The sequence below is a fragment of the Octodon degus genome, unplaced genomic scaffold (genome assembly GCF_000260255.1).
Source record: "Octodon degus isolate 3935 unplaced genomic scaffold, OctDeg1.0 scaffold00027, whole genome shotgun sequence".
In the NCBI taxonomy this organism is placed as follows: domain Eukaryota; kingdom Metazoa; phylum Chordata; class Mammalia; order Rodentia; family Octodontidae; genus Octodon; species Octodon degus.
In genome coordinates, this window is record NW_004524603.1 from 8,571,146 (window position 1) to 8,588,311 (window position 17,166).

At 39.0% G+C, this 17,166-nt stretch overlaps 1 protein-coding gene across 1 annotated transcript in view; it reads right to left on the bottom strand.

The window, feature by feature from the left end:
- Cntnap2 (contactin associated protein like 2) overlaps nucleotides 1–17,166 on the bottom strand; it is a 1,699,165-nt gene that overhangs the window by 1,322,264 nt on the left and 359,735 nt on the right. The window contains 2 exon segments of the mRNA XM_012514194.2: nucleotides 1,299–1,502; nucleotides 5,822–5,888. Coding sequence (XP_012369648.1) covers nucleotides 1,299–1,502; nucleotides 5,822–5,888 — 271 coding nt within the window.

The following is a 17,166-nucleotide window of genomic DNA, read 5'->3' on the forward strand; positions in this document are numbered from 1 at the left end:
AGAGAGAGGTGTGTGTGTGTGTGGCCAGCTCAGCCCACCAGGGGGCGGGGCTGGCTGGCATGTGGTGCTGGGGGATTGAACCGCGGTCCTTGATGCTTTGCTAAGCTTGTTCTAAGTAGGTGCTTTAGACCACTGAACCATCTCTCCAGCCCCTGTAGCTTCCTATTCTAATGATTTTAACCTGTGAATTTTAGATACTTGTCCATTTTAAAGTATAAGATTTTTTGCCAAATTATTATTTCATTAGAGTAGGTATATTTTAGGGAACACATGATACCTTGGGAGAATCCTTATCCAGAGTCTGGACATTTTGCCAAGCAAAAGAGATGGCATTTCTTTGCATGAACTGTAATCTTAAGTACCAGCACCAGTGTTGTAGAGCTTGTTCTTAGCTTTAAGTAAATACCAGCTCCATTATCAACATGTAGACACTTAATGGTTTTGACTCCTTAAGAACAATAACACTCAAAACAATAACTCTGTTGATTTGTCTTTCACCCTGGCTGGTCATCTCCGATTCATCACAAGTCATGCTGAATGTGCCACTGAAATAATTTACTAATGGACACATTTCTCTGCATCTTCACTGAGAACCTTCTTATGCCGGTCTCACCTTCTCTCTCCTGATCTATGTGGGTCTTGCTTTGACTCTTATGCACACAGAACTCTCAGTCCACTCCTAAAATTAAGATCCCCACATAGTTTAAATCCCCACTTGAACCACCTATTTTTAAAATAAGATTCCCCCTTTCTACAGAGCCTGCATCATCCCAGCAGCACTGGTGCCTTGGACTGAAATCCGATTCCACTTCATGTTTGCAGGGTTTGTTTGACTAAGTGAGCAACACTTAGTTGTCAGCTTGACAACTGTGTTTTGTCTTTCTAGAAGACTTTTCCCAATGCTACACTGCTTTGGAAGAGATATGCAAACTTAAGCCCATGGTCTTACTAATCTACTTCACTGAGCTCATCACACTTATTATTTGAAATCATTTTTTGTAAAATCTAATGTAGTGTCTCACTCCTGCACTGTCATAAGCTTCATAAGCTTAAGAACCTTGTTAATCTGTATGGTGAGGTATGCTCTAGACTGCTATACATGACTTATGATGAGAGTTTGACACATATTTGTGAAGGAGGTAGTGTATCACTATGTACCAGCTTCCAATGGTTAAGAATGAACTGACAACATAAGGTGATTCTTTAGTAATTTACATGCAGATCGATTAACTAGCTTAAAGCTTTCTTTCCGAGAATACTAATAAATGGCAAGAATGTTGTGGCGAGTCAGAACAAACCTAGGTTTAAACTGAGGACCAGCTTGGCCTTTTGCAGTTCCAGCGTGATGTAGTCACCCTGCTGACCCTCGCCGTGGAGGATTACCCCTTCGCTTTCCGAGGTTTTAAATTTCAGGGCAATGACATCCTTCAGGGTTTTCATCTTCTTGTTTCGGAATCGATAGGGTAACACAACGTGGCCGTCAAAGTTGATCACGTCGGCCCCTTTAGAAAACAAGAAACCCTTTGTTAGTTTAGTCTCCATATGTCCTCACCCACTCCAGTGGATATTTACACAGAATAAATGAGAATTAAAGATGCTTTTCCTGAAGAACCTGAAGTCCTGGATTCTTACACTATTTCGTTTGTTTGGTTTACTAAGTGTCTTCAAGTAGATTTTGTAGAGCTTTTTAATCAAGAATGATGATAATGCCTCTTCCAATATAAAATTTCACTTTGTCATAATCTTTTTTTTTTTTTCATTTTATGTATTTGGTACAGGATCTCACTACATAGCTCAGACTTGTAGCGATCCTCCTATTTTTTGCCTCCCCAGTTCTGGGATTATAGGCATGTACCACCATGCCTGGACTCGGTGGATGGCTCAGCACACCCTGGGGTTCCGGCCGATGTGGCATGTGGGACAGGGGATTTAACCCTTGTCCTAGTGCTTGCTGAAGCAGGTGCTTAGTCTGCTGAGCTATCTCACTGGCTGTTGTCATAATCTTAATAACATAAACTCAATTAATATATTTATTGATATGTTTCAAATTTTAACTTGGGAGTCTAAAGTTTAGTCCAAAAATAGTGAAAAGTTTAGCTCCAAGAGATGATAGGATTTGATTTTTTCTTTACTAAGGAAGATAGTGCTTGATGGTACAGAGATAGGTTTTATTTCAATATTTTCTATCTTTAAAATGAATGTGTAGTACATCCCTGTAATTCTAACAATTTGGGAGGTTCAGGACTTCAAGTCCAACTGGCACAGCTTAGTGACTTTCATGACTCTGCCTCAAAATAAAAATATAAAGAACTGGGCTTGTAGATCAGTGGAAAGGCTCTGCGTACAACACCCAGTATTGGAAAAATAAAACAAAAAACAACAAAAACTCCTTCTGTTGAAGCATCTAGGAACTCCAAATGGAGTTTTAGGTGATGTACTCATTTTTTTAACTGTCTTCACAGTCCATGACAGTTTTAGTGGGTTTGTTATACTATTCCACATAAATAACTAATTGATCTTGGAGGTATAGCATAGTATTTGGTCCTAGGTATCGTCCATGTCTCAAATTCCCCATTACCTGCTTGTACTTGTACTGCAGAATGTATCCGACTACAATGAACACAGATCCTCATTCACCCAAATTGAGTTAGAAAAAAAATAACTAGCCACGTCATGACCTAGGAGTTCTAATTTGAATGTTGAAGGCTAATTTAAAATAATGGCAGTATGTAAAGCCAAGAATTATGGACAGTCCGTGACCTTGCTCAAAAACAGGTCATTGTTTGGCTTGGTCTCATCACTGCTCCTAATTCACATCAGAACTAACAGATGGGGGCCAGGGAGATGGCTCAGTGGAAAATCCTTCCTTGGCAAGCACAAGGACCTGAGTTCAATCTCCGGTTCCACTGGAAAAAAAAAAAAAAAAAACCTAACAGATGAAGATTGGGTATGGTGGCGTGTGCCTGTAATCCCAGTGGTTGGGAGGCTGAAAACAAGAGGATCACTATGTGTCCGATATGTGTAGTGAGACCCTGTAGACCTTGTACTAAATATATTTTTAAAAAAAGATAAAATGATATTTCCTATACACCATGAGCCAACAGCTTCCTGACTCTGGAATGGCTCACAGAGGACTTATGGTTAAGCAGATAAAGTATTTATGCAAATAGAAGCTTAGTGATTAAATATCTATCATTAAAATGTTGCCAAAATCCCACCTCTGTATTTAATTTTGAAGTCATAAAAACCTAGTTGAACTGTACAACTCTACTTTTAGAATTACAAATATGAAAAAAGAAAAAAAAACATAGCCTCTCTGTTCTGGGCAAAGTCTGGCTGAAAATCTCCATGAGGAGACATCGGAGAAAACTAATAGCAAGTTTAAGACTTGTCAGAGAAATATTTTCTCATTTCTTGTCCTGGAACTCTGGCATTTGTTTACTTCAATCACCACAGAGAGCACTTAGGTTTGCCTGGTAAGTAGAGCGTGCCCAGCCAGCTCCCTGGAGTGGTGGCAGTCGAGGATCACGGCTGTCACAGCCACGGCCGCTTTGCCCTGGGCACTACCAGCTTTTTTTTTTTTTTTTTTCTCAAGCTTTTATTCTTAATTCTATAAAGTGAATTGTTGTGAATGCTGTCATTTCCTCCATTACCTCAAATCTATGTTTTCCTTTCAAATCCAAAACGCTTTCAAATCACATGCTTTAATATATACATCCCATATCTCAGATATGAATGCTTTTGAAGGATACATTGAGCAATGTTGCATTATACAGGACCAAGGTCCAAAAGGAAAAACCTAGGTTTGACCTTTCCAGTTTTCTGGCATTCAGTTCTTCACTGCATGTAAAACTTCCCTCAATCAACAGACTTCTGAGACTGCACATCACTGAAGTTTATTTCAATATAGGTGGGGGCAATCAGCCATTAAAATCTGACTTCTGCTAACACTGCAAAGCCAGTTAGATTTGGCTTAATCATCTGTATAGTCATAGCTGAATTCCGGTGGCAATATCTTTGTCATCCGTGATGAGAGATAAAGAAGAGAAAAAGCGGAATCTCATTTGCAGAGCTTAGGTTGAATTTATAATCCAGTAGTTGGTAGAAATTCCTTTTCGTCTTGAGAAGCGAATAAACAAAAACCAGCAGGGAGTCAGTTCTGACCTCTGGAAAGTAATTTGCCATCAAGTTCCTGTCAGTGACAGTAGAGTAATACACACATCATTATTTTATACACTGTCAATATGTATTAATTGACATAACATACTTCTCTCAGGAAATAAGTGCTCCTGGAGTTTAGAGAAAAGAAATCACTGCACAAGCATTTGCTCCTAAATAAAAATATGGATTCAATCCCGAGTACAGAATAGAGACTTATGCAAATGTTTATTCCATTCTATCTCACCTCAGTGTGCAAAGAAAACTAGGACAGCGAGGGTGAGCACGGCTTACTCTTGCAGACAATCCTGAGGCATTAATACAACCATGAGAGAAAGCTGGTTATCCAACAAGTTGCATTTTACTAGTGGCCAGCCCTCAGTGGATGACTTCAAATTGATAAAACATCCTATAAACCAGATCCCCATTGTGAAATCGAAGTTGTTCTTCAATGAGTTAAAAGCTTCAAAAGTGTCGATGTGTTTTCTGTATATATGAGCTCAGACAGGGATTGAAAATTGTAAAATTCCTTAAAATTTGTATCATATAATTCACATTTAAACAGATGCTATCTAGTTTTAAGAGCATCTAAGATATTATAACAAACAGAGCTAATAACATCCATCAATTTTAGCTCCTACAAAACTATATTAAAATTTCATTTGACATCTAATAATATGTTGGGCTTAACTGAGGACAATTAACTTTTCTCACCCACTCTCCTATTATTTATCACTCCCTAAAATTAAGTTTCACATGCAGAGATTAAACATGGGTGGTTGAACTGTTTAAGCAATCTGAACAACAATAATAGCTAGTCAAAAAGTGATTGCAAAAATCGCAGTGTTTCTACAATTTTGTTTCTAACAATAGCTCAGAGAGCTGGGAATATGCCTAACTCATTAAATTACCACGGTTGAAGAAGTCTTTTACTTTTTAAAAGTTTTATTGCTAGTGTTTGCATTGAGAATGTGGATAGTTTGGGGCAATATTTGTCATGTAAGACTTTAATATGTTTAAATATTTTTAGCAAACATATAATATATATTTATTGTTGAAAAGAAATTAAATGATGCAGAAATACTTTGAGTAGAATGTCAATCTCAAGCACAAGAGATTACTCACATTAGTGAGCATGAGGTTGTTGCATTTTAGATATTGAATAAAAATTTTTAATGTATGAAATAATCTATACATTTTTGTATATATTACAGTATTGTTTGAATAATATATTGCATGCATTTAATTACACATGAATACATATGTGTACATTCATATATCATACATAAAATATGTGGTATTTCATATATATTATATGAATATATATGCACATATACATATGTGTTCTTGTATGCATTTTATATCTAAAGACCAAAAGATACATAATTAATGAAAATACATACTAAAGAACTTCAAGAAATTGAACTATATTTTTGAAACTAAACTTTAAAAATGAATTGAGGAATTTGGCTACTTTGGCAAGTTGTACATTAATACAAACCTTCACATTCTTTTTTGTTAAGTCAGTTGTTGATATTCTAGATAGTTGACCTGTTTTTACAAAATAATGTGACTGCCAAATTCATTCTTTCCCCATACACTCAATTTTATTTTTCTGTAGCCCTTGCTTTGACCTGGAATATTGAAATGTTCTTGTATGTACAGCATGTCTCCTCTGAGAGTGAAGAAGAACAACAGGTGCTGTGTTCGTTCATCTTGTAGGTGAGCACCTAAAACAACGCCTGAAAAACAATGTTCATTCAATATGTGCCACATGATTGAACATTGTCATTTGTACTTAAATACATTTTGTTAAATTGGTATAGCATTATTCTATTGGTTTACATTAAAAATTAGACAGTAGATTGGAAGAATTTTCTAGAATCTGCCTTTGTGCCACAGCTACAAACTTACCTCTGATTTCAATTATTAGAAAAAATATTCAAGTGAGACAGCATTTTCAAAGCTGTGGTGGTAGACAAGAATTAATTCCATTATTTTTATTTACTCTGGCCTGGAAATGACATAATCTCATATAGAATCTGTGTCATTCAATCTACATGTCTTCTTTTATGATTCTTGTCTTCTAAGTCACTGTCTTTACTTTCAATGTGTTTAAGAGTATCTAGGATATTATTACAAACAGAGCTAATAACATCCATCAACTTCAGTTTCTATAAAATTACATTAAAATTTCATTCTTATGCAGAGATTAAATATGGGTAGTTGAACTGTTTAGGCAATTTGAACAATAATAGCTAGTCAAGAACTGAATGCTTCTAAGTGAACAATGAAAAGATCACCTTAATAGATCCCTTTAAAAATGACCTAGAGAGAGACTGAAAAGTCTCCTCTCAGGAATCAGGAGACAATGCAGAAAAATCATCAGAGTATGTTTTTTTTATGAAGCCTAGCAACTCTCATTGCATACAATATTTCTCCTTAAACTATGCTGCTTTTCCACGATGCGCTTATTTTGATGTCCAGGAGCAACTGTGTCAGAGAACTGTGATTGCCTTTCTTTGTAAAATAGAGACCCCACCACTCAATTCTGGGTAACGGGGATTCTCATGAGTATTTGATAGGACCTCCTATCTCAATTTGTCCAGCATATGATTCTATCTCTGTGCCTCAATACACTCATTCTCTTTCCCAATATCCAATCATTCAAGTTGGAATCTGGAACTTTTCTGAGCTCAATTTTTTTTTTTTTTAACCACCTACATCCAGCCATATCCAAGTCCTAGAAAATGAGGTGGTACTCTATCCTTCAAACTGATAGCTTACTCACTACCACTGGGCTGGTTTTATTACTCATGGGGTCTGTTGTCTTAAAATTTTTATGTTTTCCACTCAAAAGGGCCTATTTACTTTTAAAGAGCACAAAAAATAGTAGAGAAAAAAGTCCTTTAGAAACAATACAGAATTTCACTAAACAAAATGATAGGAGTTCAAAAATGGGTACTAGATTACACACTGTTGTCTTGAAACTAATGGTGCAGACTGTCAGCTGTAGGTATGTGAACTGGGGCAAAATAGAAAAATTAAGAAAGAGGGAGAAAAAATGAAAACATTAATTTTTCCTTTTAATAAACCATCTGGAAAAAGCAATACAACTATTCAAGTCTATATATATATATATATATATATATATATATATATATATATATATATAAATCATCATATATGTGGGGGGGAGAAGAAATACATATATTTCTTTTTCCCTTCCTTCTTCCTTTTCTCTTTTCCCTCATCCCAGTTGTTCCTTCCCTTCAAACAGTTACTTTCCCTTTCACAATCTCCCTAGTACCTTTCAGATACTATTTACCCAATCAGGTTCTTCAACTAGGAAGGTAATATGATGTTTACACATCTGATCTTCTTCAATTATGAGTATGGTCTTTAATTTCATCTGTATACCTGTAAAGCCCTCAAGTTTATCTTTCTTTATCATGGAGTCATATTCAATTTTGTAAAAATGCCACACCTTTTTTTATCCATTCCTCAGCTGATGGGCAATTGGGTGGTTTCTGCCAGGAAACTGTTGGAAAAAGATGCCCTTGAACCCACACAAGATCACATTCATGTTAGCTGGCACAAAAGGAACAGGTTATTGACCGCAACTAGTATGTACCGGGCTGCTCTGCAGACCTGCACAGCGGCGATGGCTGGGGAGGCAGGCACTCTATAGAGCAGGCAGGAATGGGGAAGGTGAGTCATGAAGTGTCCTTTGCTGGGCCAGGGTGTTCTGGGCAGGCGAGAATGGGGAAAGGGGGGTCATAAAGTGTCCCTGGCTGGGCTAGGGTGTTTTGGGCACAAAGTTTAGAGTCCTTGAGGGAAGCCAAAACAAAGCTATATGGGTAAGCAGCTGGATATAGACAGTCAAGGTTAAATCTGCAGCACAGTTGTAGTTGGCGCATCTGGGAACATCGGAAGAGGTACGAGGGAAAGGGGCCTACGGCTGGGTGCCTTAACAGTCCAGACTTTGAGTTATAGGAAAAGGGCAACACAGCTTTTTCTGGCTACTTCCTGCTGTCAAGGGGCATTGGTTTAGACTGTAGGCTCATGGTCTGGAGTGTCAGGTGCAGCTACAGGAATGGGGTGGTACCTGCTCGTTCGCTCAGGTCAAAGTAGCATCTGGCAGGTCCGTTTCATTTCAGTGAGATTGACTAAATACATCTTTAAAAATTAAAAATATTAAAAAATAAAGTGAAGGCTTTCAGTTTTGTCCATTTAATATGATGCTGGCTGGTGATCTGTCATAGATTTTTTTTTATCAATTTGAGGTGAAGACCATCTATTCCATTTTTCTATAGGGTTTTCACCATGATGAGTGTTGGAATAATTTTTACCTTTGGCTCTGTTGATATGGTGTATTAAGATTAGTAAATGAGTAATCCCAGCCTAAGGGATCTGATTTTCTTTACATTATTTATTCTCTGTGTAGGAGCTAGAAACTCATTCTGAAATAAACTCATTTGCTGAGAAGATAAAAATCCAGGCTCTGCAATGCAGCCTGCAACACTTTTAATGGTATGAACTGCTGTCTCTGCCCTCAGACTCCTTCCATAACAGCATCTTCCTCTTTGTGTGCTAATGATGGGAAACTAACCATCTGCTCCTGACTTTGCCCAGTGTCTGTCTCCATTAACTGCCACGTTTTCCTCATCTGGCTCACTCAAGTCTTAAGAAAGTCTTACCCAACTGCAAGCTTTTCTGTGTGAGTCAGCCTTTGCCTACTACTCCATAGCATGTGGTAGCCTATCTATGTCACTCCTCCGCTTAAACTGAAATTGGCTGGATGGATCTGATTTCCTCTCTAGACTTTAAAATAGAGACTAATATTGGATTGTTCTCTTTAGCATTCTTTTCACAGTAAACCATTCTTAACACTGAGCTAAAGACAACTTATGCTTGAAATAACAAGGAGAAGACCAATTCCACTATGCTCTCATTTCCCTACAAAATTATACCTGGAGCTTCACAGGTTACTTTCTAAGAGTATAGATTTATACATTATTCAGTAACATTCATTTTTCTGAATATTTTGACTATAGGTTCTTCTGTGAATAGTATAAGAAAGAAAATTCTGCTATTGTACTGGAGTTGTTTATAAGTTAAAGGTACAAATATTGAATTATAACACAAGATATCTCTATCTCTATCTATCTATCTATCTATCTATCTATCTATCTATCTATCTAGTACCTTGCCTGTGTTGAGATTAAAGTTACTAAACCTTAAAATTTTAAAACAATTATTTTATATTAATGAGATATTTATTGATATTTACAAGCAAGATGAATATATGTATTTTTATCACTGAACTGCTTCATGAAAAACTATAAAGTAAGATGATACCTAAGTGGATGATTATATGGTTGGTTCTCTTGAAACAAATACATACCCAGGCAAGTGTTAGTAATTTTGAAAATATATTATTTAAAGTTATATTACTCACTATCCAAAGATAAGACCCAAAATACGTGACAGGCTGTCTCTCTCAAAATGGCCAGTAGATTGTGCACACATATGTGCATGCACACACAAACACTCATGTGTACACACACACACACACACACACACACACGCAGAAAGATATACCTCCCTAATCTGTTTTCCCTCCATCTACTCATATAGCTCAGAGAATATCAAAAACCCGGAGCAATCCACTTGTGAGCCAGGTTATAACTCTAATATATCGGATGACACAAAGATAATAAGCAATTTCTGAGAATTAGCATAAAAGCTATTTGTGGGAAATACATGTGGAGGCTATTTTTATTTATTTTTGTAAATCAGAAAGTCAAACACATTAGACTTGCCTGCTCTGTGGTAATATTGCTGTTGACTGAAAATAGCGGCAGCTCTGCCCATACAAAATCCATTTTTCCACTTGATGGGAGACTATCTGGAATTATAGTTCCAGTAAAAATGATACTGAGACGGGAAAAAGAATGAATGTCAAGGTACTTGTCAGAATGTCTAATTTAAATAATTCCCAGCATGCATTTAGGATTTACTAAAGCATCATTTAAGGGTTAGTATCTAAATGTCCATACTATGTGGGATGAACTGTGGCAATTTTAGTGGAAACGTTGGTCTGGGACCTACTCTGGGATGGTGTTTCAATGGTGTTGAAGGAATAATTAATGCTATTAATAAAGGTAGAAATGGGCCATGGAAGGGCAGGGCATGCTGGTCCTTCTAGACTCTTCTCTAGCTTCCCCTCAGTTTTCCCTGTGTCTTAACCATGTCTGTCCTTTCTACATTCTGATGCCTTGATGTCCGAGACTTTGGTGATCCAAAGAGGCCACAGCTGCCAGAGTAAACCACCTCCTAGGGTCAGTGAATGACTTCCCCACCAGAATGCTTTCTAAATTTGAACCAATTTACCCACCGTCCTTAAGTCAACTCTTTCCTCTGAGGAGCTCTCAGTTTCTGGGACCACTAACCCTTGTCCTGGATGGTATGGCCAGGTCACAGGTGGCTTGGGAGACCATTTCTCTCCCCCACACAGCCCATGGAGATTATTGCAGCCGGCCAAGCCCACATCTGCTTGCCTGGTCACACTTCGTCATGTGGAAACCCCAAGAATGTCCCATTCACACTCCCCTCTCCTATGCCTTCTAGAAGACCCTGCTGATTCCCCTGTGCCCTTCTGACCCAATCTGTAGCACAGCTGACCTCCCTGTCGGGAACTGTGGAGTAATAAACTTGATCCAATCACAGATGCTTCCTGATACACTGGCCTTACCACCTCGCACACTTTCTACACATACACTTAAACTTATCATCTACAGACCATTATTCTTATATATTTTTACAAAAGGAGAGACAACTCAAAGTTGTGATCAAAAAAGAAAAGAATCTTAGTCTTGTTCACAAACTATTGCATAGCTCTTCAGAAAGCTCCTTTAAAGTAATTTTTAGAGACAATTGCTCCATGTTTGATGTCAGCCAGATTCTCTGAGACAGCTTCTACAGCCCCAATTTTGTAAGTCTCTGGGGCTATTGTAGTACAAGGGTGAGGTTTAAGAAAGACCTAATAGAGGAACTATCTCGTGAAAACAGAATTAAATGGAACAGGATAAAATCAGACAGATCAGGGAACAGAACATTGAGTTATTCTATAAACCTCAGTTTCGTGTCAGCCTAATTCATACAAAGGGCTCATGGGTAATGGACACTCTCGGTCCTCTTGTATCAGCAATGTAGGACCTAATGTTCCCTGTGAAAGGTCTATGTTATCAATGATGGCATCCTAAGCAGAAAACGAGTGTTCAGATGTGCATCCTGGGAAGACAGCCCTTGTATTTGGGTGCAAGAGGAGGGATAGCAGATGGGAGGAGAAGCAAAGAGGTCAAAGACCCAGCCATGAAAGAAACTGGCCTTCTAGCCACAGAGAGGTTACACAGGACCAAAATTCATAAGACCCCTTGTGTCCTGAATGAATGCAACTCTTTTTGCATTATTATCATTCAATTACTTTAAAAAAGTAATTAGGATGATTGAAGGGTTTTAGATGGATGCTTATAGTCATGGTTGTTTTCCCATAGTGTGAGAAATTCAGTACCACAAAAACATCAAGGCTTTTAGTGGAATAAAATCTTGCCTTTAAAAATGTCAAACTTTCCTCTTTAGAACAAACCAAATATTTGAACTCACTTCTGCTCACATCTTTAATCTTTAAACAGAACCTCAGAAGTTTGTTACTTCTTTAGTTAATCCAAGTTTCTATGTTCTATCCATTCAAAATTTATACCTGAAAAGCCCAAACACAAAAAACTGAGTTAAATAATGCTCCAAACTATGTACACATTGCCAACGATTTCTGCAAAGTTTTCTGAATAAGTAGCAATATGTAAGGACTGAGCAGAAGGAAATGTCATTTGCAGTTATTTTTATATTCTGTTATGTTCCTGAAAGTTAAATAAGTTTGTTCAAACAATTCACGCTTATTTGCAAGAACCTGGGACGTTTCTTCAGTATGTTCCAAGTTTATTTCTGTGTGGTGTAGTACATTGCTGCTATGCCTTATTTTTGGTTTGATTTCACACACCTTTGGGTGAGACTTACCTCAACCATAAGACAGGATTAATAAAGCTCAGAATGTACACCTGTAGCGGAAGAATGTGCTCTCTCTTCTCTGCTAGAGCACCAGGGTCCTGTGTGGTAAAGTGTAAGTGGTGCCCTGTGGCAGGGTTGCCCACAGACCTAGTGATTTGGGTACTGCAGAGAAACTGATTCACCACGACCATGGGGACAATGAGTGTTCACAGCACCTGCACACTCTCAGGTGCTGCGGACCAGGCTGAGTTAATTTCTTTCTATAAATGAGCAGCGACCATACCCCTTATGTGGGGTATCAGTTCTGGCAGGGATAAAATGATATAAAGCTCTGAAATTGAGAAATTAGGTTTTCAGTTTTCAGAGGGGACAAGTTGCTTATACAGTAGGAGTTGTGCTGCCTTACTGTCATCTATCTTTCTTTCTTCTTTCTTTCTTTCTTTATTTATTTATTTTTCTTTGTTTTTCCTTCCTTCCTTCCTTCTGTCCCCTCTCCCCCCTCTCCCCTCCCCTCCCCTCCCCTCCTCTTCTCTTCTCTTCTCTTCTCTTCTCTTCCTCTCTCTCTCTCTCTCTCTCTCTCTCTCTCTCTCTCTCTCTTTCTCTCTCTCTCATTTTTAATATACTTTGGACAGGGTTTCACTATGGAGCTTGGACTCATAGTAATCCTCCTGTTTTCAGCCTCCCCAGTGCTGGGATTGCCTGGTCTCTGTCATTGGCTGCACATGCCCAGGGGTGGGGCCAGCGCTGCCTGTGATGAAGAGATCAAACCCCAGTCCCTGCACTTGCCTAGGCAGGGCTTTAGTCCACTGTATCCTATCATTTTCTTTTACTTTCTTACTTTGTTTGGTGAGAGTGCTGATGGAGATTTCTATGTCTCTTGAGTGGATATCACAAGATAAAAAGTTACTGTTTTTAAACAACTTGGGCACAGTGGTAGAGAGTGAATGGGAGTGTTTGGGGTGTGATCACTGTGCAGGTGCAGTTGCCAAACACTCCTAGGTAGCTATAGCTCTTATGCCATGCAAGTGTTACCCAAATATTTGCTTTACAAGAAAGGCCATAAATCCAAATGTCTAATGAAATTTCCCAATCTTTAAGTGTTGAGCCACCAATTCAGCATTGTATCAAGCAGAGGCTGCCAGCTGCTGCCTCGCAGATATGTTTGCTGGGCTGCACAACTGCTTAAACAAGGATATTGTCGAAGTGTAAGACTGTATGGATGAAAATGAGTCTGAAAACTTAGATCATCCAGGTTAACATAACTTCCCTATAAATAACTGCAGTATATATCAGCAAGGATTGAAATTATTCAAAAGGCATAGCAAGTAATTCTAAATCAATAGAAGTAAGTGTGCAGGGAAAAGAAATGTGAATAAAATACAAAAAATGGGTATGTTTCCCCCTTTTATAAGGACCAGAATACACATGGTTTTAGGCCAGCATGCCTGGAAATTTCTTTTGTTATGTTGTTATTGCAAAAGAAAAATGTAAACCTCACAGGGCCAGGAATCTCATATTTGAGGTAGGAGAGAATGAACTACTAGGGGCTCATCATATGTTGTTCATAAGTAAGCCAGGGCAGGTCATGAGAAGATGTGCCCTGATGACGCACATTTCTTTTACGTTCTTATTCTCTGTAGCTGTGTGAGTTGCACAATGGCAAGATGAAGGTGGACATGAAAACCAATTTTGAAATAACGTTGGGAGGGAGGGAGAAGGAGGGGACAAAAGGAACGGAGTAAGGAAGGGGTAGGAAAGTAGAGGAATACAGGAGAAATGGAGAAATGGAAGAAAAGCAAGCACCATAAATTGAACTTTGTCTACTAAGATGTGGATAGAAGATTTACGAAAGGGGCAAGATGTTACTATCTGCTGTGCGTTGAGTATGTGTCCTCAGTAACTTTCCTTGTTGACACGTAATCAGCACAGTGATGACACTAGGACCTGGGGCCTTCGGAAGGTGACTTGGCCATGGGAGTGGAGCCCTCATGAATGAAGCTCATGTCCTTGCAAAAGTATGCCCTGACAGCAGCCCTGCCCCTGTCACCACATGAGGACGTGGAAGTCAGACACACCATCTGGGTAGCAGAAGGCAGATTCCCACCAGACTGAATCTGTTGGCTTCAAACTATTGACTCACATATGTTTTATTTGACCACACATCTGGCTTTCCACCCTGCAATTTTAAATTTAAATTCACTTTTAATCAAAACATAAAACTTAAAAACTCTATACAAATTAACGGAGTATCGGGTGATGTTTCAACGCATGTGTATGTTGTATAATGCTTAAAACCAGGTTAAAGATATCCATCGTTTCCTTTTGCTGCAACTTTCTCAATATTTGCTTGGAGGTTTTTGAAATCTATAGGTCAGGGTCATAACCTACACTCTCCTTCCTGTGCAATAACCAGAACATGCTTCTATGTAACTGTGCCTCAGCACAGAGAAACAGGCTTTTCAACTTGGACACTTAAGACCACATTGGGCATCCTAGATCTAAAAATTTTAATTTATTTTGAACTTCTGAGCTCTAGAATTTGAGATATAAAAATGTGTTATTTATGAGCAGCCCATTCTTCAGTCTGACTTCATAACATCATGATAGGCCTGAGACAAAACACTGGTGTTGTATGTGGGATGCTGCTCTGACCGAACAGTAAAAATTTGGAGACACTTTGCAATGGGGTAAGAGATGGAAGTTGGAAAGATCTTGGGACTCAGTCTGGAAAAGTCTGTATTGTTCTGAATGAATTTTTAAGGGAAAGTTTAAAATGGCTATCATGAACACGTAACTGAGGCACAGAGAGAGCTCCAGTCCTCTTAAAGCATAGCTAGTGGGTGTAGCAGGAACGTGGGCAGAAATAACAGTAACAAAGGCCATTCTGAGGGCATCTCAGAAGTGGGGATCCTGTTTTAGGAAACAAAGGAAGAACATTTCTTGTTGCTCTAGTTGTAGTCAGAGAATTTGGCTGCTGTGCACTTTTGCTCCAGTGCGGAAGGGAGAACTCGTGAGTGATGAAATTGGGTATGTGGCAGACACAGCTTCTAAGCAAAGCACTGAGGGGTTATCTTGGCTTCTTTTCCATGGTTGTTGTCCAAGGCAGAGCAAAAGAGGATTGAGAGATAAAATGACTTAAAATGATGCAGAATTTAAAAGATGGGAAAATCCATCTACTTTGGAAAAATGTGCAGCTGTGTTTGGGAGAAAAGAAGTGTGTGGCTAGGCAACTACTTGTGGAATTAATATGAATTGATGATGCCAGGGAATTCAGAATGCTATGGCCCAAGACAATGGTGGAATTCCTGAGAAGGTCTTTCAGAGGTCTCAAATCACCTCTCCCTGCCATCTGTCCCTCCCGGAAGGCCCAGGCTGGGCCCCAGAACAACCTCAAAGGGTGAGCTGTGGGCCTCTAGGCAGCTTGGCTCATGCTGTCACTTCGTGCCCGAAGCATTGCAGTCTTATGACCCAGGCTCAGTGCTAACACAGAGAGCTATGAAAGGCACATCCACCTCCCAGCACATCTTTCTGGGCAGTTCATCGAAGAACCTGCCAATGAGTCTGGAGGACAAAGCTACTGTGCAAATTACACTGTCCAAAAGCCTTGGGGTTTACAATTTGCACTTGTTAACCTTTCTTTCCTTCTTTTCCCTTTGGGATGAGAATGTCTATCTCTTCCTGCTTGCCCTACCTTGTAGTTCAGAAATTGCTATGCCCTGTATCTAGATTCCCCTCTAAAGCTTCACCGAGTGGGGCTTTTTTGATGCAACTGGATTTAGCGTGTGAACGTGCACTGAAGGTGTGTGTTAACTGAAATAGTCCACTGGGTGGGTTAGCTTGGCTGGGGGTGGGTGGTCCAAAAGCCCCCTACCCTGAGTGTGGGTGGTATCAACCCATAGACTTGTAGGCTGAATGGAATAAAGACAAGGAAGGTTTGCTGCCTCTGGCCTACCTTGCGGTGGACTGCTCATCCCTTCCCTTGTTCTTTGGCCCCACCACCCTACCTTGGAGTCAGCCGACTACGGACTGAAACATGTACAAATTGTGGGAGTCAATAAACTGTTTTTGCCTTTAACTTGTGGGTGTTGGGTATTTTGTCTCAGGAATCAGAAAGTATTTAAAACCCAACTACTTCACTCTTTTGACTTCACAAGCTCATAATCGTAGAGCTGTTTGCCTCAGGATGAGTCACTTTGTGAATCTCACCCATACCTAATTTAGATGATATGTGGTTGAGACTTTACATTTAAAATTCAAAGTTAATGGTGGGATAGACTAAGACTTTGGGGGCTACTGAGTTGGAATGAACATGTACTTATTACTTGCAAGTAATAAGTGCATGGATTATCAGGAGGTGGTTCAAGGCAAAGGCTCTTGTTTGAACACTCATTAATTTATAATTTATGTGCAGAAATCTAATCATCAAAAGGATCAAAATATGATATGTTATGTACTGACATCACATAATGAATATATTTATGATTTACTGCAGATATATACTAATAAAAATTCTAAAAGAGAAATTTCATCATTAGTTGATAATATCGGTGAGCTGGGCACTTGGGAAGTGGGTAGGTCATGAGGACAGTGCCTTTGTAATTGGAATTAGGGCTCAATGAAGAGGTCCCCAGAGAGCTTGTGCTGTCACATGTGAGAAAACAGCAGAAGAAGCCCTCTGTAAACCGAGGCATGGTCACCAGCAGTCACACGCTTGTCTCCATCATGAACATCCCTCTACTCCAATGGTTAGAAATATTATTTCTTCTTTTTTATAAATTCCCCCACTTCTGGTACTTCTTTCTTATGGTGGCCTGGATTCAAATCCTGGTAAACAGATCCATCCAGTCCCTCATGACTCGTGGATGCTGCGTTTCCAAGTTGGCCTGATTTTTTAAAATTTAACTTTATTTCTTTTATTTTTAGTACAGGGTCTACAGG